General features: G+C 36.5%; 1 protein-coding gene across 1 annotated transcript in view; it reads right to left on the minus strand.

Moving 5' to 3' along the window:
• Window positions 1-431: 431 nt before the first annotated feature.
• Window positions 432-25,347, minus strand: part of LOC120355168 (putative U5 small nuclear ribonucleoprotein 200 kDa helicase) — a 42,808-nt gene continuing 17,892 nt past the window's right edge. The window contains exon 5 of the mRNA XM_039443492.1: window positions 432-699. Coding sequence (XP_039299426.1) covers window positions 614-699 — 86 coding nt within the window. The 3' untranslated portion in view covers window positions 432-613. The remainder of the gene's footprint in view (window positions 700-25,347) is intronic.

The following is a 25,347-nucleotide window of genomic DNA, read 5'->3' on the forward strand; positions in this document are numbered from 1 at the left end:
CTCACACTCACATTCCGGGACGACACGTCACGGTACGATAGAACAAAAAGCTCTATGTTTATTTAGGATTTTTTCTAGACATTTTAAATTGATAAATTATTTATTAATTTTTGAGAAAACATATCAACAGGTCAATGTAACTTACTTAGCGCGAGGTCTACTGTTCACAGAACTACTAATATTGAGGAGTTTCTTCATTACTTAGGCCCTTATGCAGATACTCGGCTTAAACGGAGAAATGTCAGCTGTTCGTTTAAACCCCGTATGAAAAACATTATGATAAATGCAACCATATCTACAAGTAAACGAGGTTTAGCGTTAAACGTAGAGTTAGCATATGGCCCTTAGTTTACATATATTATGAAACAACTTACACTAATAAACTCTAATGAATTAGCATTTGAGGTATCCAGAACAAAAGTCAAGTCTCTCGAGGAATAAAATAATAATTATATTCTATCAAGAAGAACACTCAATACAGATATAAAACAACTTAAACTAGACATTATATTGTTGGGGAATGAGTAAAATGTGTTTTCACCCATGAAATTATATACAATCTTCTAAACTATTATTATTTCATCTAATCACTTTCACTCTCGGCTGATTCATATTATCCAACATCGATTTTCAACTCATACTCCTGGTCACAACCTGGGTACGCGTCACTCATGAAATAAAGCGCATAGAAATGTTGACCTGGAACAATATTACACATTAGTTAAAGAATAATTCCATAGTACCCTTCTGTTTTTAAAAACTTTAACAAATTAAGTAGCCCCGAAATACGTTATTAGAGAATATTTCACATTTTTGAAATGTATGAATTCGGGGCTACTTTCTTCTATTTATAAAATAGAATTATAGTGCCCTTTAAAATTGATAAAACAATAACAAATAATATACAATTTGTATTATTATTTTTAATGGTACTATAATTCGATTTTATAAATATTTCACATATTTACTAGAATTTTCAACAAATACCAATGAATCAAAGAAGAGCCTTGTTGGTTGCTTTTTACTATCATACCAAATCACTAATTATTATTAGTAGTATAAAAAGGGGGAGTCTGGTGCACAAGTGCACCAGACTCCCCCCTCACCACAAGGTCATCCAGGTCAACCACCCTAACCTCAAGGTCATCCAGGTCAACCACCCCTAACCTCAAGGTCATCTAGGTCAACCACACCCACCTTAAGGTCATCTAGGTCAACCACTCCCACCTCAAGTTCATCCAGGTCAACCACACCCACCTCAAGGTCATCTAGGTCAACCACACCCACCTCAAGGTCATCCAGGTCAACCACACCCACCCTCAAGGTTATCCACGTCAACTAAACCTAACCTCAAGGTCATCCAGGTCAACCAAACCTACCCTCAAGGTCATCTAGGTCAACCAAACCTAACCTCAAGGTCATCTAGGAGTGAAAGGAATAAACACTTCATAATAGAACAAATTCACACCTGGACTAAGAAGAGAGTTTGCAGGAAATGATTTACACCACATATATCCTGCTTCTATTTTTATTAGATGGAAAGGATATGCGGTCGAAAAGTAGTGCAATTTCTAGAAAAGGAAACCATAAATAGCTAAAAAAAAAAATTAAAAAAAAAAAAAAATAATTAAAAAAAAAGATAATAATTTATAAAAAAAAAAAAAATAAAAAAATTGAAAAAAAATTGAAAAAAAAAATAATAATAATAATTTATTGAAAAAAAAAATTAATAAGAAAAAAGAAAAAAAAATTAAAAACACATAAAATCGGGAATAAATGGGAAAAAAGGGAAAAAAAATTCCCTCCGGATCCTGAACTGGTATAAAAGGAGTTGTTCTGCAAGGAGTAGGACATTGTGTCTAGTGCAGTCGTGCCGTCAGTATGTGTGTGTACCACCAGTACGTGTGTGTGTGTGATTTCGGTGTATTGGTTTTGGATTACTTTCATCTTTATCAACATCAAGAGTAAGTACCAGTGCATTTTATAGTTATATATATATATATTTATATTATATTCATGATTCAACAATTGAGTCCAAAAGAGTAGAATTTTGAAGTAGATGGTTTGAGACTGACAATTAAATTTGAAAATGACAAGTTTAATTATGAATTAGGTTCCAATACATAGAGTAAAATACATATTCAAAAATGACTAGTGTAATTATGAATTAGTTTCCAATACATACAAGTTAAGAGTTTAATTATGAATTAGGTTTTTTGAGTTGGTGGTTGTAATCCATCCTAACCTAAAAAACGTATAATCACAAAGTGGATCCTAGACCTCCATTCACATGGTTGTAATTCATCCTAACCTAAAAAACGTATAATCACAAAGTAGATCCTAGACCTCCATTCACAAAGTTGTAATTCATCCTTACCTAAAAACGTATAATCACAAAGTAGATCCTAGACCTCCATTCACATGGTTGTAATCCATCCTAACCTGAAAAACGTATAATCACAAAGTAGATCCTAGACCTCCATTCACATGGTTGTAATTCATCCTAACCTAAAAACCGTATAATCACAAAGTAGATCCTGGATCCCCATTCACATTCCCCCATCCCCACCCCACCCCACCATACAGCTCCGGACCATCATCCTCTAGAACATAAACACCTATGAACCTCCATCCTTGACCCACAATCCTAGATACTGATTCACTGCCTTCATCCCCCCCTCCCCACATCTGTCGATAGTGATTTATATATAGAGTTGAATACTGCATACCATACTAATAAAATATTGTTCTGCATTGTTCCAGATGAGCAAAGCTGCACGATGTCAGCAAACAGCAAACTCTGTGGACGAGTTTGTTGTCCTGGAGGAGGCATTCAAATCCCGACTCACGACTCTATACTATACAAGGATGAGCCTGCCAAAGATTTTCACACCTTTCTGAGCAGTCTGACGGATAAAATTCTTCACATCATCAGTCAACAACTGCAGACACATGGAGCTATGAAGTTCAATCTAGTATTGGAGGCAACATATTTCCGCAGCACCCTTGATAAGACCTTCTTCGAACAAGAAGAGTTTCAGAATGTCGCCTTCAAAACTCCAAACTACACCATCTTCATATAGGTAAAAAATCACCTTTCTTCACTTTCGGCGATGCAATTTCAGCGACCCCCACTCCTCCCCCCATCACATGACCTTGGCTCCACCAATCACTGCTCTTAGCCTGGATGACGTCACATTGGATCACAACCTTCTCTGCTCACATTGCACAACATTATGCAACAATCTAGTATGATCATGTTTGCGCACTACCTACTGCACCTAGTGCACACCTACTGCACCTAGTGCACACCCACTGCACTAGTGTCTTACATGGTGGCTCGGAGTCTGCTTAAAATTGTAGGGTTCATGCCCACTGCACTAATGTCTTCCATGGTGGCTCGGAGTCCACCTAAAATTATAGGGTCCATGTATCCAATGTCATGGCTCATATGGCAAGATGGATCCACCTGTAAGGGGCTCTCCACCAATAGAAGCTATATGCTTATTATTTATTATTATTGCAGTTATTGCATTACATATTAGGTTAGGCTAGGTTAGGTTAGGTTAGGACCCCCCAAGAGCCCCAAACGTAGGTGTGGATAGGATTGTTGGGATATATAATCAAAGTACAATAAGTTACAATAATTTCTTTATTAATATTATGATGTTACATTTTCCACTATTTACAATACCTTAAATTAAATACAAAATACAACTCTTCCCTTATGTCTACCTGGATAATGCTTTAGAACATCTAGCTTAATCCTAATTTTATAATTCAAATCAATGTTAGAGCTCTCAAATTCCTCCTCCAAACAATAGTTAGGCACATACAATTCTTCTAGGCTCTCAAACTGTAAAATATACAGTATCTTGTTTCTATTGTACACCTCTTTCATTGCAATAATGACCAACTCTGTACCTTCTGGTAACTCTTCTAATCTTTTGCACTGTCCTATTTTTACTTCCCCTTCAATTTCCAGCATAGTAATGTTGTTGAATTGCTCCACTTCTGTCTGTGTGAATGAGGTGTCTTCCAAGTTTTTCCATACATCTGACAAAAATTTTAGATTTCGTATTTTTGGAAATGTGTTACCATTATAGCTTGTCATGCCATTGGTGGTAATTTCACAAATAGTTTCTCCCCTTGGTGGACAAATAGTTTATTTTTGATCATTGTATGGGATTACAAAATAACCCACTTTCTTAAAGTCTTCTATTGCTTTGTATGCATTAAGAAAAACATTTTTGTGATACCCTTTTACAATGTACACATGTTTCGAGCCTTCCTTTTCCCCTAAAACACCTACATATGGAAGTAGAGGGAGGTTGATACTTTGAAGCCACTTTTTTGCTCGAAATCCCCTCCCCCCTCTCCCCCCTCGTCCATCCCTCCTCCCCTTCCACCCGCCTGTAGGGTGGGGGGGTGTTCTAAAAATAGATTTCCCCTTCCCCCTGCCCAGTGGTGGTGAGGGGGATGGAGAGAGAGAGATATATCTTTCTCTCTCTTTCTAAAAATAGATTTCCCCTTCCCCTTGCCCAGTGGTGGTGAGGGGGATGAAAAGAGAGAGATATATATCTTTCTCTCTCTTTCTAAAAATAGATTTCCCCTTCCCCCTGCCCAGTGGAGGTCAGGGGGATAGAGAGAGAGAGATATATCTTTCTCTCTCTTTCTAAAAATAGATTTCCCCTTCCCCCTGACCAGTGGAGGTGAGGGGGATGAAAAGAGAGAGATATATCTTTCTCTCTCTCTCCTTGGCCAGGTGAGGGAAAACAATTTCCCTTTTAGGAGGAAAAATTCCCTCTCTATAGTGACAGATTAAAGTGAATCCATATTTCTACATCTAATGCTATACTGACAGATTGAGGTGAATGCTAGATGAGGAAAAAAAATCTCTTTGAGAGGGAAAAATTCTCTACTGTCAAATTAAAGTGAATCCATATTTCTACATCTAATGCTATACTGACAGATTGAAGTGAATCCATATTTCTACATCTAATGCTATACTGACAGATTGAAGTGAATCCATTTCGCTCTAATGCTATACTATGATGCCTGACTCACTTTGAGAAATTCCTTTGGTGTCAGATTAAAGTGAATTCATATTTCTACATCTAATGCTATACTGTCAGATTGAAGTGAATCCATTTCGCTCTAATGATATACTACGATGACGGCCTCAAGAGAGAGAGATCTCCTTCTTTTACTCGGGGCATCTCTTTCCCGCACCCTTCTTTATTACGAAAGGAAAGGAGATAAGGATCAATTGAGAAATTCTCTCCCAGTATAGATGAGGGGGAAAAATTCCTTTGCTGACAGATTAAAGTGAATCCATATTACTCTAATTCAGAGTGAGGTCAATGACTCTCTCTCTCTACATCTAATTGAATTGAGAAATTCTCTCCCAGTATAGATGAGGGGGAAAAATTCCTTTTCTGACAGATTAAAGTGAATCCATATTACTCTATACTAGCAAATCCAGAGTGAGGTCAATGACTCTCTCTCTCTCTACATCTAATTGAATTGAGAAATTCTCTCGCATCTAATGCTATAAATCTCTACATTGATCTAAGTTCTTTTACATTTTTTATCTGCAATATCGTACAAGCATTTCCAAAGTTCATCGGAATTTTTAACAACGGATAATGACAAATCATTTGTACAATCATCATGTAGATGTCCGCTGTCTAGAATATTGAGCAGTTCGAAATCTCAGATAGAATCGAAAAGTGTACATTTTCTGTTTTTGTTAATGGTAAATCAACATCTTGACATCCTGTTGAAAATTTAATATTCTTCGCAATTGAATCAAATTCATTAAATGAAATTGACAACAAGAGATGAGATAATTTTTTGAATTTTGAAAAACCATAACACTGCATCTCGCAGATGTTTGACGTGTCTCGAATGAGGGGGAAAGATTTCTAAATTGATGATATGCACGAGACGACTCGTGTACTAAAGATCACCCCACACGTGTTGTCTGGTCTAGCTCTAAGCAGCAACTAAACTAAAAAACGTCAATGGGATATTGGAATGAAAAATCATTTGAAGGCAGAAAACGTTTATTTACACATTTCGACACAACTATTTATAATTTCATCTTCAATTCCAATTAGCTTATCTATACACAAATTATGAGGACGATAATAACATAGATAGTCTCTTATATCATTTAAATTAACCGTGCTTAGAAAAATGTCTTTCAATTGCTTCGCCAAACTATAATTTTTAGGAGTTGATTTCCTAATTGCACTTTCACACTCATCGTACCAATCAATACAGTTTTTTAACCTCACTTCCAATTCATTGTCAGCAGCCAACCACTTTCTCGGATCCATGTTGTTGAGCGAATGAAGAAAACTAAGTATATGCAGGAACTATTATAGAGTAATTAAGCGGTCTTTCTTCATTAATTCACGATAGACAACATGTACGCGCTTTATGCAGTCTCAATGCATGCAGGCAATAAACACACTGTAGATCCTTTCCATTGTAGAAGAATCCATAACGAGCAAAGTTTCTTTTCTGTGAATTTGTGTACATTGGAGCCATTTTCCTACTTTGCATTCGATTGTTTTCGCACAAGGAATTATTTGTTTGATACATATTTTCAAACAACAAAGAATTATAATGTTGAGCAGAGAATAAAGCACAGCGAGAATGTGGTTTATTTTTATGAATGTTGCACGCAGCATAACACCATGAACTAGTGAAAAAGCTGAAATCAGGTTTTGGAAAATCCTCTGGTATACATTGAACGTTGCTATGCAATCTTCTTGAAAACTTTGCTTTCTCAGTTCCTTTTGTGAGAATTTTCTCATAAGCTGCAAGGGGGAACGCGCCAACCATTCTCCCCGACAACTGTTCTCCCCGACAGCCGATCACCTTTTCAAACCAGTTTTAGGGTATCGGTTGTCGCCGGTCAACACCGTCAACCGTTCTCCTTTTCGAGCAGGTTTCAGTAGGGGATCGGATGTCAGGGAGAACAGTTGTCGGAAGCGCTCGAGGAGAACGGTTGTCGGGAACGCTTCCGACAGACGTTCTCCTTCTTTTCAGTAGGAGAACGGATGTCGGGGAGAATGGTTGTCGGAAGCGCTCGAGGAGATCAGTTGTTGGGAATGCTCCCGACAAACGTTCCCCTCACCACATCACATGAAATCACCTTTCTGGCTGGCTCCCCTTGAAACTTGAAAATGAAGTCACATGAATCCTATGTATCATGCTATTAAACCAGATTACTAGATACTGTACTATACAACTAGTTCTGATACTATAAAACTAGTTCTGATTCTGATCGTCTTTGTTAAGTTCTGATATTCTGATCATCTTGTTAAGTCTATATTCAAATTAATATTCTTGTGCAATGTCAATGCACATTACTTCAAAAGTTCTGAAATGTTGGAATTAATATATATGAAATGAAATGTTCAAAATATATATTAATAGTCATCTGAAAGCATTGTGCATGACAAGGCCGCAGCATTGATATTAATTTTAACTTCATAGCTCTATATCCATCCCTTACACCTTACAGGCTCGAAATCCTCATTAATTACTCTAGTCCTAAATCTAACAGGAAGCATCAAATTGTTTTGATTGTATTTTTACTGATTAAAATATTCATTCATTCATGGCAGGAGTTTGGGAATATAATATTCTCTTTTCTAATATTTGCAGTTATATAAATCATAACATCAACAAGCTTTACTTCCAATAATCAAATTCATAGAATGTGTTAAAAAGAGTCTGTGATGGTACTACTTTCGCGCCTGCTACAAGTCAATGCCCAATAGGGGATCGGATGTCAGGGAGAACAGTTGTCGGAAGCGCTCGAGGAGAACGGTTGTCAGGAACGCTTCTGACAGACGTTCTCCTTTTTTTCAGTAGGAGAATGGATGTCGGGGAGAATGGTTGTCGGAAGCGCTCGAGGAGAACGGTTGTCGGGAACGCTTCTGACAGACTTTCTCCTTCTTTTCAGTAGGAGAACGGATGTCGGGGAGAATGGTTGTCGGCATTGGCATATTTTCAGCAGGGTATTGGCTGTCGCCTACGGTCAAAATCAAGAGGAGAATGGTTGTCGGGGAGAACGGTTGTCAGCGACCCCTGCAAGGTAATCACGTATTAATGACTCACTGTATTCTAAATCTCCATCTTCCCATTTTATTTTATGATAGTGACGTTCTAACCATGTTACATCGTTATACAATTTTGCACTCAATTCTGTCTTTGCAAATGGTGATTTGAAATGGAACACAATATAATTATTAAACTGATCAATTATGGCAAGTTCTTTCACAATAATTTGATTACAATCTTGTTCAAACCAGTGAAGATTGACCGTAGCAATTTTCGCACTCACTCCCTTGTCCACTTCTTTCTCTTCGACGACCTCGCGCGGCTTTGTCTTTCTCCCCCCTCAGCGGCGGCGGCGGACTCCTCGAATCCTTCTCGTTTCTCCTCCTCCACCTGCAGCGGCTTCGGTGTACCCTCGAATCCTTCGTCTTCTCTTCTCGTTCCCCTCCTCCTCCACTACAGCGGCTTCGGGTACTGCACCATGCTGCTTATAATAGAAACTATCAAGATCGCACTGAATACCAATAGAGCGAGTTTGTGGCTTGTCCAAAATATCAGAACATAAAGAATAGGACATGTTGTCTGTTCAAAGGTGAAACTGATAATGAACTAAATTGAGCAGAATGCACACCTTATATAGGCGGTGCGCTCTATCAATAAAATTACTGAACTTCTTCCACCATGCTCGTGAGAGGTATGTATTCCATCACACGATCGCTAATTAAAACGCAATACGCGGAAGTATTTGCAGGTACTGCACTTTTAAATTCCATTTCAATACGAACATCTGTCGATGATTTCAAATGACTTGGTTGGTGTGAACAATCTACAACAATCGGCGGTGTTGATTCACAAAACGTTTTAAAAACGATTTCTGTTCCGAGTTCGCTATTGATTGAATGATTATAATACGAGGGCACGAAATCCAGGAACATCTGGTATAAGACTTCCTTCTTACCTAGCAGATTTTCATATGGATAATACTCACTGTTCAAATATACTTTAACATTGTAAATACTGCAGCTATCGAAATTGGATATTGATTTTTTAATTTTATTCTTACGATCAGTTTGAAATGCAATTATAACATATTTTGGACTATCGAAACTCGATGTGGTACGAACTGCCCAAGAATGGTTAAGTGAATTTTGCAAATTTGGTAATTCACAAATTTCCCAATGGCGGAAACCTAATTTCAGTGGAGTGTCAGCATCGAGCAGTCTCAAAAATTTCAGTCTTACATGATCTTCTAAAGTTATGTAGGGCATCCGCCATTGCAGTTTTGTAATTTTCACACTAACGCTTGTTCCACTTTGAGACTCAACACAATTTAGATCTGTCGGTGACCTCAATAAGACGAGTTCCTGTTTCAAATTTAAAATTATTCTTTGAAAATCTTCAAAAAATGGGAGGATTAATTTCAGCGGAACACAGAAAGTGAATGTATTATCCGTTAGCTCATATCCTGCTCTGTCAAAACCAGCCAAGTGATATGTGTTTTTATCGAGAGTATTTTTCACCAATATAGCTTTAATTGTGGATGTTAATCCAATCAATCTTGATTTAGAAATTTGCTGACCTGCTAATTCATATCGTATTTCGTCAAAAAGGTTACCGATTACGTTACTGCTTAATTTATAGTCTGCTGCAACTGGTGCATCGGCTGGGTCTTTTCCCGGTTTTGTACAGTTAACTGTTCCCTCAATCAATATGAATGATTTACAAGGTAAAGAATAGACATCTAAAGAATTTATGCCAATACGTGCCTCGTCAGAGTTTTTTATTTCCTGTCCCGAATAAACTGTATGAGTGTGAAATTGGAATTTAGTAATATCATTATAAAACTGAAGGTCTGTCTCCACATCCAGAATTTCACTAATTGCTGCCGCTCCCCCGCCTAACATGTCGCCAATCAACTATAAAACCCAACTTTTCTAATATTCTCGCGCTTTTAGCCGACAAAGCACGTTTGTTTTTAGGTGTTGTCGCTATCGTGTTCCTTTCTCTAATGACTTGATTGGTCTTATTCGAACGTGGGTTGAAAATAAGATAACCCATTACTTTTCACGTATGTGCAACCTAATTGTAATTGTATCTCCGCGGAAATCAATAAACGATCCGTTCTGGTCCGTTACCTTCACATTAATAGTTTGAATTCGATGTGTATTCAAAGGTACATAAATAATCGGTGATGGTACTTCGTTTATTAAATAACCGCTAGGAACCTTTGGTAAAAATTCGTAGATTATATGTTTTTGTTTTCCTCAGAGTAACTGCCGCAAGCTAAATTACACTCAACTACAATACTGTCAACGCTTGTTATGTTAACCAAATGTTTGGAATAATGCCATTTATTTGGCTGCAAAACAATATTATCAAAACCAAGTATCTTAGCAATCGAATCAGAACGTGTTAAATCAATGGGTTTATCAGAATGAATTTCAATCTTCATAGTATTTACGTTTGCACGTATAATAAGTTTATTCTTCTTGCCATCAATATTCAATTTATTCTTAAAGATTTAAAGATTTTATAATATCCTCAACTTCATATGCACCAGTATCCAACTCGATTAATCTATCACCATATTTGAAGCTGGAATTTGTTCCTTTGTTAATGTTTGCAATACTATTGTAACTGGAAAAATTAATCAATCCAATTTCCCATTCACGATTTTTATCCAATTCTATAATTTCTTGTAAATGTTCATAGAGATCACTTGTGTTAGATCGTAATGTAATAACCACCATCTTGTGTGTTCACCACAAACACTTAATTACAACTGATTTGCAAGAAACAATAATGTAAGATGACCACAAAAATCGCTATTAATGGTTGCATATGCTCTACATTATAAAATATATTTACTCCATTTTCTTTTTCCAATATTTGTCCAATTCGTATGGAGGTTGTAAATTTCCAATTGGATCAAAATACCAAACATTAGAGCCAACTTTCTTATATGCTACCCAATGTGTGCCATCCTCGCTTCCCTTGGTAAATTCACAATGGCATTCTCGTTTTTTAGAATTTTTTGGGTAATGCATCTAGCATAATATGCCTCTTAGCTGAATCTGTAATAATTTCGCCCAATCAATCAAATCATAATTACTCAATTCTCCTTCAATATTCATGTCTTCTTCTTCTTCTTCTTCCCACTCTTCTTTGTTGTTCTACGTTTCTTAACTTGAGGGAATAAACTCACTCCATATGATGCTGGTGGGGCTGGGGGTAGAAGTCTGCCACCACTAGTTATTTGAGGAAAAGGCTTCAAAAAATATCCTTTTCCTGCAATATGCTTTTTCAACTGAGCTATAGCTTTGCGTCTAATATCGTTACTATAACTTCTCCTCTCCCCCTTCTTCTTCTTCTTCTTTCTCAAAGACCCACCAAACGCCGCTTTAGCTTTCATGATGTTTGTAACAAGATAGCTAAGTGCTTTCTCGGCAAGGGGTGTTTGAGGATTTTTGAAAATGTCCCATGCAGCGTTCGCTAGAGCTCTGTCGGCTACCGCCCGAGTTTTATTATCACTATTTTGAGTATAGGCTATATCGTGGGCCTTGCAAGCTTTATCTAACGAATTTATACCTTGATCACCTCTCTTTAACCTTTCATTAACCTTTGTTCCTGGTCCGCAGTACTCGTATCCCGGAATATGATATTCTTCCCCAAGGTTATCAATTACCTTATTTAAAATAGTTGATGTCACATTACCTGCCAAACCTTTAAAAACTCTTGCTGCTGAACTCAAGATTCCTCTACCCCGTTTCCTCGAACTCTGCTTTCTCCTACATACCATTTTCCATTACCTTTCAACTCAATGGTTGAACATTAACTGAGGTTATGGTACACCAACTTGAATTGGTTTAATTTTCAATCGAGTTGGAAATGAATTCACACCACAATTAATCATAGTCAAAAATGTCTAGACTGAAACAACATATCGTTCACTCTCTCACACTCAACTCAAGATTTTATGTTTTCGGGCCCAATATAAAGTCTTTATATTTCACCAAATCCATTTTTTCTGTAATAATTTGCACTACCTGATTTTCTGTAAGGTTATGTTGTTTGGCCTCAATCCAATTCATATGGAAAGACACCTCGGCATATTTTGATACAATATCGAATGCGATTCTGTGGATGAATAGACTTAGGTAGTCAATGAATGGAGCCGAACATTGCAGTCTCATGACAGTACCCTCTCCCGAATTTTTAATTGCCTCAGCTATTTCATCACGAACGCTTTTCACAGTGTCTGCCATCTCGTTTTTCTTATTAAAATCTCCAATATCATTTTTAGTTGCATACTTTTCTGCAATTTGATTAATTAGAATAGCAATAGCATCTTTTGTGATAAACTGCTCAATACCCTCCATAATATTAGCTTTTATTGCACTCGCCATTTCAGATAATCGTTTTTCAAACTCTTCCTTCGATAATGAAGAACTAATCAATTTCTGCAAAGTAGATTCTAAATATTGCTTATCAATTGGCGATGGTTGTGTTTCATTTACTTTAGTAAAAATTTCTGTACTAAGTTGTTTCAATTTAGTATTGAGATAGTTTCTGTCCAGCACCTCCAAATTCTTAATTTTATCTGATATGGCTTTTAATTTTTCATCTAAATAAGCCTTATCAACTTTATCGTTGTTAATACTGAGCAACTGAGATGAAAAGCTGTCTGTTAAAGTTTTCACTTCTCCTAATGCACTCTCTAGAGTTTGAGTTCTCTCTCCAATAGCTTTATCGATATTAGCACTGAAATTTTGTATGTACTTAGAATATTTTCTCTTTCAATTATGCTCACTCCAATATTCTTTGTATTTTCCGAAACGAGTTTGGTTATTTGCGAATCTAAATAAAATTTCACAGCTTTGCTGATTCCTTGTTGATTTATCGATTCGATTATCTTCTGTGTTATCGAGTCAATATCACACGTAAGATTAGCAAGAGCTCCGCTAGCACTACCCGTATCAATTCATCCGAATCGATGTAGAGTCATTGTGACACTAAACAATTAATTTTGCTTCTTTTAGCTCTTCAATTATAGACGTGATTTCCACATCATGCCCACTGTTCCCACTAGCTTTTGAGGAATAGAGTAAATTTAATCTTTCCACTAATTCGTCAAAATTATCAAATCTTATTGATAATTCTATCATGAGAATTATTTTTTGCAAATTTCAATAAACCCCAATTCTTCTTTTTACTAAGTTTTTTACTGGAAATAACTTTTGAATCATTTGCGATTCAATTCCCTGATTTCGTTAACATAGCCTCTTCGATCTAAATGTATACCTGTAAGTGTTAAGATTTTTTTATACTTATCCAGATCTCTCTCATTATAAAGATTTGAGTTTGGTCTCGCACTGAATAATAACTCAAGTAGACCGTGTGTTAATCGAAATCTTTCACTATCAATATCTATATAACCGTTATCGAATATTACTTGCTGATTTCCAATATAATACACGTCATCTTTTGAATTATATGAAATTCCATAACTGATTGAATTATTCAATTTTTCCGCATGAAACGTTTTTAGATATTGTGACAGCACATCATCGTTTCTGCTAGAACCAAGTAAACTGTTTTCAAATTTAGTCGAGCTTAAAAAATTGTCTGTTGAACTCTCATAACTCTGTTCATCCCCCTCTCCATTATCATCAATTTGCATACTCTCTTGTTCCTCTTTTACTTCTTCCTTTTTTGGTTTTACACCAAGTGTGAGAATTTGTTTTTTCCCAGTTCAATTATGGGCTCTATCAACGGGGAGAGCGTTTTCCTATTATATTCCTCTGATCGCTTTTCAAAATTGACTAAGCTTTTATGCTTCTCTCTAATTACTTTTCTCAATTTCTTAATCTTTTCGATTAAACCAACGTCCTTTCTATTCAGCTTCCTGCTGCGTGTTTTAGACAACATGACTGCACAAAGAATTAATCTCTACTGAACGGTAAGAAACGTATCGAGCGAATCTCGGTACTTGCCATTATTAATTCCACACTCGGTCATAATAGTTAGAAAATTATGAGGTTTACGATTCCAAACTGTATGACAAAGTTTAACGAAATCTTTATAAGGAATATCTGCTCCAACATGATCTCTGTGAATTAATTTCAGACTCAATAAATCTACCTTGAAGATTATAATCATATTTGCGTTGTCCCTAGTGAAATGTTTCTGTGTAGCTCCATAACTCTGAATTAAATATGCTGTGTCAATATTACGATGTCGACCAATGGTAAAATATTCTCTTATTTGAGGTACGTGATTAAGTTGGAAGTCATCGAATATGACAAGAGAAAATTGTTGAATTTTGTTGGGGTGAGCTATAGATTCCGAATTGCTGTTTATATGAAATTCAATACCCTTCATTTTTGAAAAGACTTTTCTCAAAAACAAGTACTTATCTTGATACTCGCTCTCCGTGTGCAAGTATATAGTTTTAAATCTCAACCCATTCTTTGAAAAAATTAAATTAAATAGTAAATTGGTCTTGCCACAACCTGAAGAGCCTATTATAAGGATCCTTGCATTATGTGGTAATAACTTACCATTTTTACACCATGTTGGCATTTCTTTCTCTCTTATAACATTGTCGAAATTTACTATCGGGATATTACTCATGTTAGTCACGTGTACAGCATGCGATCTGATAAGGAACTAATCATTTTTCGTAAGTTATCAAGGAGGAGGCTGTGCGCAAGACACCACATGGCTGTGTATAGCTTATCACATCGGGATGCAAGTGACAGGTTCTCGCTCTCTCCCCTTTCAATGCACTGATAGAAGTTTCTCACTTCAATTCCCCCTCTCTCTCCCGCACCCTCTTCACGAGAACGCATGTGTTGCTTGAGCCTTAGCAAATAAAACTTCAGATTAAAATGAAACTGAGAAGCATTTTTTTGATAGAGACGTATTATATTTACACCAATCTTTGTCATATTACACTGAATGGAATGTATTTGCAATAGATCATTTACAATAAATGTACTGATATTTACATAGATTATTTACAATAATGTACATGATATTTACAATAGATTATTTACAATAAATGTACATGATATTTACAATAGATTATTTACAATAAATTTACATGATATTTACAATAGATTACAAAAGATTATTTTTCATCTAATAGTTGATCCTTACTAATATAACTAGGCGTTGAAAACCCAATCCATTTCACTAACAATCCTTTTTTATCACGTTTTAATATTTTTTCAATCAAATACACTTGTCTCTCCGATTCATTTAATTGTGTTTTTTTAATTTCTTCTGCATAAAACCTACCACTAATTACTTCTCCGTTTAGATCTCGCAAGCTATACGTACAGGTTGAGAAGGAAATATAGAATAATTACAAAATACTCTGCGCTCCAGTTTATGTTATAATTCATCGAAAAGAACCCTTTTCTTTGAGATTCATACAACATCTCCTAGCTTAAATTTCGGTTTTGAATTTTTCAATTTATATCGTCTATTGAATGCAGAATTCTATGACATTAAAACATGATTACAATCTTTTTTCCCCACATCTTCAGGTTTCATTCTAATGGATGAATGCATTGTTGCATTAAAATCTCGAACTAAACTGTCTAGTTGTGATATCCAGTTTTTGGTTCCATGTTCAGTTAAATATCTATAAATTTTTGCTTCAAGTGTTCTATTAAACCTTTCAACTATGGAGGCTTTCTTATCACTAAAAACATGATAATGTTTAATACTATATCTATCTAATAATGCTTTAACTTTTAAATTAAAGAATTCTGTTCCTTGATCTGTTTGGAACAGCTTAACTCCTTTATTTTTAGAAATAATTGGCTCGAGAGCATTAAATACAGATTGGCTTGCCTTGTCTTTTAATGGTACACAATATGCAAATTTTGAAAAACAATTAATAACAGCTAAGATATATTTGTAACCCTTATTAAAACGTGATAAACTTGTTATCTCAATGAGATCGGCTTGGAGCAAGTCTTTTTCACTTTTCAACTCATATTTGCGAGTGGGATAGTTCACACGTGGTACGCTATGAAGCTCTAAAGCTAACTTAGATCTAATAATATTCATGATATTTACAACAGACAAATCAAAATCAGTGGTGTCGGATGATTGTCATGGGACATACTGACCAATCAGTTAGAGTGTTGTGGGCACTCTATAATGTCCAAATGGGAGAGTATCAACACCATTCTCAGCAATCTCTCTTATTCATAAATCATAATCTTATTCTCAATCATTCTCTTATCATCATAAGGGCTCAAACAGATTTTTGCACATTCAACCTGATACATGGTGTGATTATAGGATCTTAACATATTAAATTTTTCTACATGTTCACTACGTTCAAACAATGATTTCATATATAAATTAAATTAAGCTTTCTACATTCCACTCCGCTCTGTACACCCTTTGCTATACATTTATTTACAGGTTCTTCATTCTCGTTACATACTAAATATGAGTAAAGTTTGGATCTAAGTCCAAGAAATCTATGGACAGGCTTTGACCCGGTCTCATCCTTGAACTTTCCTACAACTTTATTTCTCTCCATGGAAAAGCAAGGGTGGGAAGGATGATAGTTAGAAGTATCGAAAAGGGACAAATTTTCTTTAATCAACTGATATACATCTTTGACTTTAAGGTTTAGAAGAAAACTGTCGGTGTCAGTCATACACAGTTCTATACGATCCCACGGAATAATTTTTTGTAATTTACAATAGAAAAAATCGTACATATGGAATTTACTCAACTCCAGTACAGAAAAGCCGGAATAGACAGGTTTGTTCATTTTAAGTTCCAACTTACAAGAGAAAACCACGATCACGTTCGGACTAATTATTTGCCAGCGTTTACATAGTGGATTTGAAATGTACTTATCTAACTGTTTTTCATCCGTGATAATTTTAACATTCATTTGCTTACGACTACTCTGAATTGTCTTACCAAAAATCAAATTGCAACAGGCCTTAAAGAAGGATATTTCAAATTTATTTTTCGTGTTCTGTCTATTCCGGATATTGAAGTCGATGTAGCTTTTCAGCCAGGGAGATTGGGAAAAGCTAATGATGCGATGCACTTTCAATAATTTCAAACCGAGCTGAAGGTAGAGCTTTAAATTGACATAGTGAACAATGTACTTTTCACGATCGAAAAGTGTGTTCATGAGCTTTTTGGTTCCAGTTTAACCGTTCTCATTTGTTTGGTAGTTCGAGAGCAATTCGCGCGGGGGCGTTTGGTGGAGAGGTGCGAGGGGGAAGCTGGCATGCTTATCATGTAACTCTTGAGGGTACTTGAGATCACATTCTATTATATTTCCGGTTTCTGAATTGCTGTCCAAATTCGCGAAATCAAGGCTGGAAATTTCTTCCTCTGAGAGGAATTTGAAATTTCCAACAGGCAAGCTTCGGCTCATAGCTTCCGAGTATAAACTGTTTGCATCGATATGAAGCAGATAATTAGACGGTTTTGAAGGATCGTATGTTTCGGGTAGATGTTTGTTATTTGCTTCGCAATAACGTTTACCGATAAATGACACCCCACCCCTCATCCCTGACTCAAACATAAGATGCATGTCAGGATGAGTAATCAATTCTAGTTCGACTTTAGTGTGTTTCAGCATGCAATTCCAGGTGAAGTGCGCGAGAGAGACAAAATGGGTCACATCGAGGCCGTATGAGCTAAAAAGCGTAGACCTCATGGATTCAAAAACTACCGCTAATAGCATTACGTCCAAACATGAATAAAAATCGTGATATTCACCCAGATTTTTCAGCTTGAATGTTGAGAACACTCTTTGCGCATGCTCATATTCTTCGCGAGACAGAGGTGTATCAGTTAAGTCGTTATGAAAACATTCGATGGGGGGAAGCGATGTTTCCGCGAATTTTTTGGGACAGCTCATGTACGAGTAGGGATATACTCCTTTTTTCAACAAGAGCTGTCTGTGTTCGCGAGGTGGATCATGAAACACCAAAAATAATCGTTCAAACTTCTTTTCCATGTCTGTACTTTCTACCAAATTACGCACCAATACTTCCAAGGATTCAGACATAACTTGTAGGAATCTAAAAATTAAATCTTGCCTACTGAAAGTGTCAAAAATCTCTCTGACGTATTTGCGATGCAGGAAATTTCTTTTTTACATTTACCGAGCGATTTTAGAATAAAATGCGAATCAAAACCGGAGAAATTATGAAAATAACACGATATGTACTCCGGAGTACGAGCTGTTAAATTACAAGAAACATGTGCCGCACACAAGTAATTACCGGTTTCATGCGCGTGGTGATGACATTTAATATCGCTGTCTAAAAACGGTTCAGCACAAAGCCCACAGTTTACTGAATTTTGAAATTCATGCTCTTGACTTTCGGAACAAGCTTGTATCGGAATTTCTCGTTTCATATCCTCATACAAAATGTCACCGAGATCTGTAATTTCCTGAAGAAATTTCTCCATGATTTTTTCGTCTAAACTACTCGATCTATGGAGTACAGGTCCTTAGGCGATTTCCCCGTTAACACCTATAACAATGAAACAATACCCGCAGGGAATATGACGCGCCGTTTTCTTTGTGTAACTACGAGTAATTTCATCAGAATCGCAATCATCATTGTCATCATCATTAATATTCACAACGTATGTTTCTAAATCCGCATAAATGGTGTACTTTTTCTTCAACGTCGCACCCAGTTTCTTGAATTTAATTGTCTCTCCGCGTTTAGGATATGAAACGCGCTGAGATTCAAACTTGGAACAAAGTTCCACATGTTTCAACAAATTTTGCTTCAGCATCACAATTTTTAGTTTTGTTTGATGTAAATCTATGGAAACAAAAATTGCAAATGTGTACTTGACCCTTGTGTTTTGAAAGGTGGGAGAGAAGACGAGATAGCCCATTTTTCCCGTTCGCGGTATTTAATAAACAGAAATGAGTTTTTCCTGCATCACCTTTTAGCATTAAAAGATTAATTTGGTGTTTACGAGTGCGGAAAATGCTTGTACGGAAGGGGACAAACTTTTTGTTGTCATACGCGATGACGTGAATTGCAATGTCCGGATTGAGTATTTCAAATTTCTTAATATCGCGTGTCGTCACCGGGAAATTTACACCTCGCGTATTAAGTGTGTGAGCAAACTTGCTCAAATACTTTACAGTCAAGCGCGAGTTCCTTGGCTTCTGATGGAAATACGCGAGCACTGACCATAAAAAACATTTTTCGTCAGAGAGATTTTTCACATTTATAATACAATTTTTTGTTTTTCAAAAACTGGGGTGTTTGAATGAAACTGGATGTGTATATAGGATTAAATTCAATCACGTTCACATCCAGTGATTCAATTCTCTTCAGCACCCATCCACTCCCATGTCTTACGAAATTTTCAAAAGATGTGAGGATTTTTCTCACAGCTAACATGAAATGCTCATTAAAATCTTCATAGTTCTCAAGCACGTTTAGCGCTATGTTGGAGTAACTATGTAGATTTATTAGAGATGAGACAGAGTCACCAACCTGCTTGTCATCCATCACCACTAATTTATACAGCAAAACGTTGAGGACTATAAACCACTTAACATTCCCATCATAGCGTGCCGCATGTTCCCTAATTATATCGAAAACTCGACGTTTCAAGCTCTCAAGCACGCTGGTGATGTCGATATCCTCGTCATCGAGGGTGATGCGATGGCGGGCTGCGCTTGAATTGATGCCGCGTAGTCTGCGTTCCCTCGGCATGATTCTGAAAAACAAAACGATCAGGATGAGATAGAGTACAACAACATGTTTAGTTGTGAATTGTCATTGGTAGAAGAAGGGTGTGTGAAAATGATATCTCAAGATCACATAATGTTGCATGAAAGATTAAGATTATTATCTTTTGATAAAAGATGGTTGAAATCTTCTCCGCATTTGTCCGCGGAAAACATGGCGAAAGAGGGATTTATATTCTCATCTCCACCAGACATTGTGCGATGTGTATTTTGTTCATTTATTTGGGAAAATGGGAAGAAGAAAGTGACATACCAGCAATAGAACATGCAAGGTACAGTCCAAACTGTAGAAGGAAAGATAATATAACAATTGAAGAGGAGAATTACGATAATATATTCTACGAGAATATGAAGAAAGATATTCAACTTTTAATTGTGTGAAGATTCATCCGATCAAGGAGAGTATTTTGAAAAGCATCATCATTGTGACTTTTGTAAATCATTATGCAATAAAGCAGAGTATTTTGCGAGAAATGGTTATTTCTTACATAAAAATCCATTCTATCTGCAATGTGTCTATTGCAAATATATTATGGAAAATCCATTTGAAAAAGTAATACATTTGCCGTTTTGTTTATACGAAGAGTGTGAGAAAGAAGAGCGGGGCATGGATGTACCGGTTTATCATATTCTAAGATAAATCGCATGCATGCAGTATATTGTAGAAGGTTTTTTCTCCTCGGAGGAGAAAAACTGTCCTCGGAGGAGAAAAACTGTCGTCGGAGGACAAAAACTGTCCTCGGAGGAGAAAAACTGTCCTTGGAGGACTATTTTCCTCCTCAGAGGATAAAATCAAAGTAAAAATGTACTTACATGTAGTGGTTGATGCTGCGTGAATCTCCTTGAGTGTAGATAGCGGGCTACAGGTGTAGATAGCGGGTTACAGGTGTAGATACCGGTCTATGGTATGATTGATTCCTCTCAGGTGTAGATACCGCCTTTGACTCCTTTCAGATTGATTCCTCTCAGCTGTGTTGTCTCGACGAGAGCTCAACTGGTTATGAGGTTCGGAACTCGAGTTGAGAGGTGAGAAAATGCTGTGAAAACAATGAAATATTTAATAACTGAATCGAGAATGCTATTCCTGTATGTTGAAATGCCATGAAATATTTAATAACTGACTGAAATCAATCATTCGAGAATGCTAATCAAAAAAGTGAGCCTCTATCTTGAAATGTTGTGAAATATTTATAACTGAATCGAGAATGCTATTCCTGTATGTTGAAATGCCATGAAATATTCAATAACTGAACTGAAATCAATCATTCGAGAATGCTAATCAAAAAAGTGAGCCTCTATCTTGAAATGTTGTGAAATATTTAATAACTGAATCGAGAAGCTATTCCTGTATGTTGAAATCCCATGAAATATTTAATAACTGAACTGAAATCAATCATTCGAGAATGCTAATCAAAAAAGTGAGCCTCTATCTTGAAATGTTGTGAAATATTTAATAACTGAATCGAGAATGCTATTCCTGTATGTTGAAATGCCATGAAATATTAATAACTGAACTGAAATCAATCATTCGAGAATGCTAATCAAAAAAGTGAGCCTCTATCTTGAAATGTTGTGAAATATTTAATAATATTAGAAATATGTTTAAGTGAGTTGACATGGGGGATTTCAGCTTCTAGCAGGTGAAGTCTCATGGTGAGTTCTAGACGAGATTTTTTTTTTTGCCTTCTAACACATGGATGCTATTCAAAAAATGATCGTGTGAGGGATACTTACAATCTGATAACGATCTGGGAGCACGTGTTGTTGAGGGAGAAATTCTTGTGACACGCTCTCGCCCGCACGTGCCTGGAACAGAGAGAGAAACGTATGCTATATAAACAGAAGTGATGAGAGGAAGAAGCAGGCGAAGAGGAAGTTGGTGTTTGGGCACAAGCCTGTGGTTAGCGGGGGAGAGGAGGAGGACGTGCTCATTCAAACAAAGGTTAGTTTCAACAAATATTATTAACTTGTGTATGCACAGATTTTTTCCCGTGATTGATTGTTAAAAAATCTGTGCACATACGAGTCTTTGATTATTTGATATGAATATTATTTGATCTGAATATTATTTGAAGTGCTTGGAATGCAAAGGAAATATTATTTGAACCGAATAGAAATTGATGCTAAGGAAATATTATTTGAACTGATTAGAAATTATTGTTTAAAGTATTCAATCATGCATAAATGTGACCAATATTATTTGAAGTGCTTGGAATGCAAAGGAAATATTATTTGAACCGAATAGAAATTGATGCTAAGGAATATTATTTGAACTGCTTAGATATATTGTTTAAAGTAGCCAATCATGCAACATTGTTACCAATATATTTGAACTGCTTAGATATTATTGTTTAAAGTAGCCAATCATGCAACATTGTTACCAATATTATTTGAACTGATTAGAATGCAAGCAATATTTCCTTGAACTGATTAGAAATGGTATTATGAGATATTATTGTTTAAACTAATCGATCATGCATAAATGTTACCAATATATTTGAAGTGATTAGAATGTAAAGGAATATTATTTGAACTGATTACAAATTATTGTTTAAAGTAATAAATCATGCATTAATGTTATTTCAATAACTGATATTACTCACTTTATGCAGAGAATTCGATGATGACAATTCGATGATAATCTGATGTAGAGATCTTGATCTGAAACAAATAAGACACTAATCAAATATTTTTCAACAGAAACGAGCTGTAATGGACGAGGACTCCTCACTCGTGCCGTTAATGAAGGAGGTGGAGGGTGCGGGACTCAAAGATTTGCTTCCTGCATTAGCAGAGAAAAAATAGAACATTTTAACATCAACTGTAAAAATTATGTGTTGCTAGTAACACATAAGTCGGTAAATTGGTCGAATATAAAAATTGTTATTGCTTAACAATTTTTATATCTGTATACATATGACCTATGTGTTACGAATTGTATGTATGTGTGAATAGATCAATAAATTGTAATATTGTTTCTATAAAAATTGTTTTCAATTCTTACCTGTTGTTGTTGTTGTTGATAAGTTCGTAATGAATATCACACAGAAGAAGAAGAAATGCTTCAGCTGCTCTGTTGTGAATGATATTCAAATAAGGTGAGTGCCTCTTTTATAGTTTGTTGTGAGCATGCTCACTAGTCTTTTCCGCCACACACACACACACTCACACACACACACACACACACCACACACACACACACACACCACACACACACACACACACACACAGCCGTGCAGGCAAGCGCTCGCTCCCTCCTACATTAGCAGGTGTTCCTACAGATGTGGGTGGCCAAGCATCATTTCTCCCCTTTTCAAATCGCATTCACCTTTCAGATTTGAAATAATATTCTTATTATTCAAGCAATGTTATAAGCACATAGCAATCTGATACATGCATAAATCTTGTAAAAGGTTGACATATTATGAGAGAGAGTGAACACCTGCAGTTTCAAATTTCAGTCTACACCTCCGTGATTGATTGTATAAACACTTGTGTGATTGAGAGAAGTAGCTTTAACGACTAAACACTTGTCACATAAATCGATTTAGACATTTTTTCATGTAACGGTTTTCGATGCAGGAGTTATCGGGCTTAGAAAGGGACCTCACAGGGAGCAGAGCACATAGTTACTCCTTGTCTCCTTCACTCACCTTTCGTAATGCTGGGGCAGAGAGAAACGTTTCACTTTAATCTGCCAGTATAGGAACAGTTGATCAAAATGGAAGATAGTTACTTCTTGTCTCCTTTACTCACCTTTCATAATGCTGGGGCAGAGAGAAACGTTTCACTTTAATCTGCCAGTATAGGAACGGTCGATCAAAATGGAAGATAGTTACTTCTTGTCTCCTTTACTCCCCTTTCGTAATAGCAAAAAAAGGAATTTAGAAGGGTGCGGGAAAGAGATGGAGCGAGTAAAAAAGGGGAAAGCATGTGGCTAGACTGCTGGTTGTGAGAAGCGAGGGGAGCGTATCTAGATTCCTTAGTATAACATTCTTCCTTACTCGCCTTTCGTAATAAAGAAGAGTGCGGGAAAGAGATGTCACGAGTAAAAGAAGAAGAAAGCAGTAATGCTGGTTGTGAGAAGCAAGGGGGACCGTATCCTCCTCTCTCTCTCGAGCCTGTCATCATAGTATATCATTAGAGCAAAATGGATTCACTTCAATCTGTCAGTATAGCATAAGATGTAGAAATATGAATTCACTTTAATCTGACACCAAAGGAATTTCTCAAAGTGAGTCTGGCATCATAGTATAGCATTGGAGCGAAATGGATTCACTTCAATCTGTCAGTATAGCATTAGATGTAGAAATATGAATTCACTTTAATCTGACACCAAAGGAATTTCTCAAAGTGAGTCTGGCATCATAGTATAGCATTGGAGCGAAATGGATCACTTCAATCTGTCAGTATAGCATTAGATGTAGAAATATGGATTCACTTCAATCTGTCAGTATAGCATTAGATGTAGAAATATGGATTCACTTTAATTGACAGTAGAAAATTTTTCCCTCTCAAAGAGATTTTTTTCCCTCATCTAGCATTCACCTCAATCTGTCAGTATAGCATTAGATGTAGAAATATGGATTCACTTCAATCTGTCACTATAGAGAGGGAATTTTTCCTCCTAAAAGGGAAATTTTTTTTCCCTCACCTGGGGAAGGAGAGAGAGAGAGAAGATATATCTCTCTCTCTCTCTATCCCCCTCACCTCCACTGGACAGGGGGAAGGGGAAATCTATTTTTAGAAAGAGAGAGAAAGATATCTCTCTCTCTCTCTCTCTCTCTCTATCCCCCTCACCTCCACTGGGCAGGGGGAAGGGGAAATCTATTTTTAGAAAGAGAGAGAAAGATATATATCTCTCTCTTTTCATCCCCCTCACCACCACTGGGCAGTGGGAAGGGGAAATCTATTTTTAGAAAGAGAGAGAAAGATATATCTCTCTCTCTCTATCCCCCTCACCACCACTGGTCAGGGGGAAGGGGAAATCTATTTTTAGAACACCCCCCCACCCTACAGGCGGGTGGAAGGGGAGGAGGGATGGACGAGGGGTGAGAGGGGGGAGGGGATTTCGAGCAAAAAAGTGGCTTCAAAGTATCAACCTCCCTCTACTTATGGAGATTTTCCCTTATTATTTACAGAAAATGCAGTCACATTATAAACCCCACTAGGCTCAAAATTCCACCAATATGAATGAAAATATGGTTCAAGTTGCTCTCTTAAGCTCTCAATCTCCTTCTCAAATTCTATAAGTTGTTTGTGCTGCTTCTTTATGCTCTCTGTAGCCTCTAAAAACTCTACCTTTCTACGTTTGAGATTAATCTTATCCAACTCTAGCTTACGCTTTCTGGTAGATAGTATTGTGATTGGAGACAAAGGTTCTATCTCCTTAACAGGAAAAGGTGCAAGCTTAGAGTTAACATTTGTTCTTTTTCTCAAAACTTGTGGTGTTACATTACTCGTTTTTGCAAGACCTAGCTCCT

Source organism: Nilaparvata lugens, chromosome Y (genome assembly GCF_014356525.2).
Source record: "Nilaparvata lugens isolate BPH chromosome Y, ASM1435652v1, whole genome shotgun sequence".
NCBI classification, from domain to species: Eukaryota; Metazoa; Arthropoda; class Insecta; order Hemiptera; family Delphacidae; genus Nilaparvata; species Nilaparvata lugens.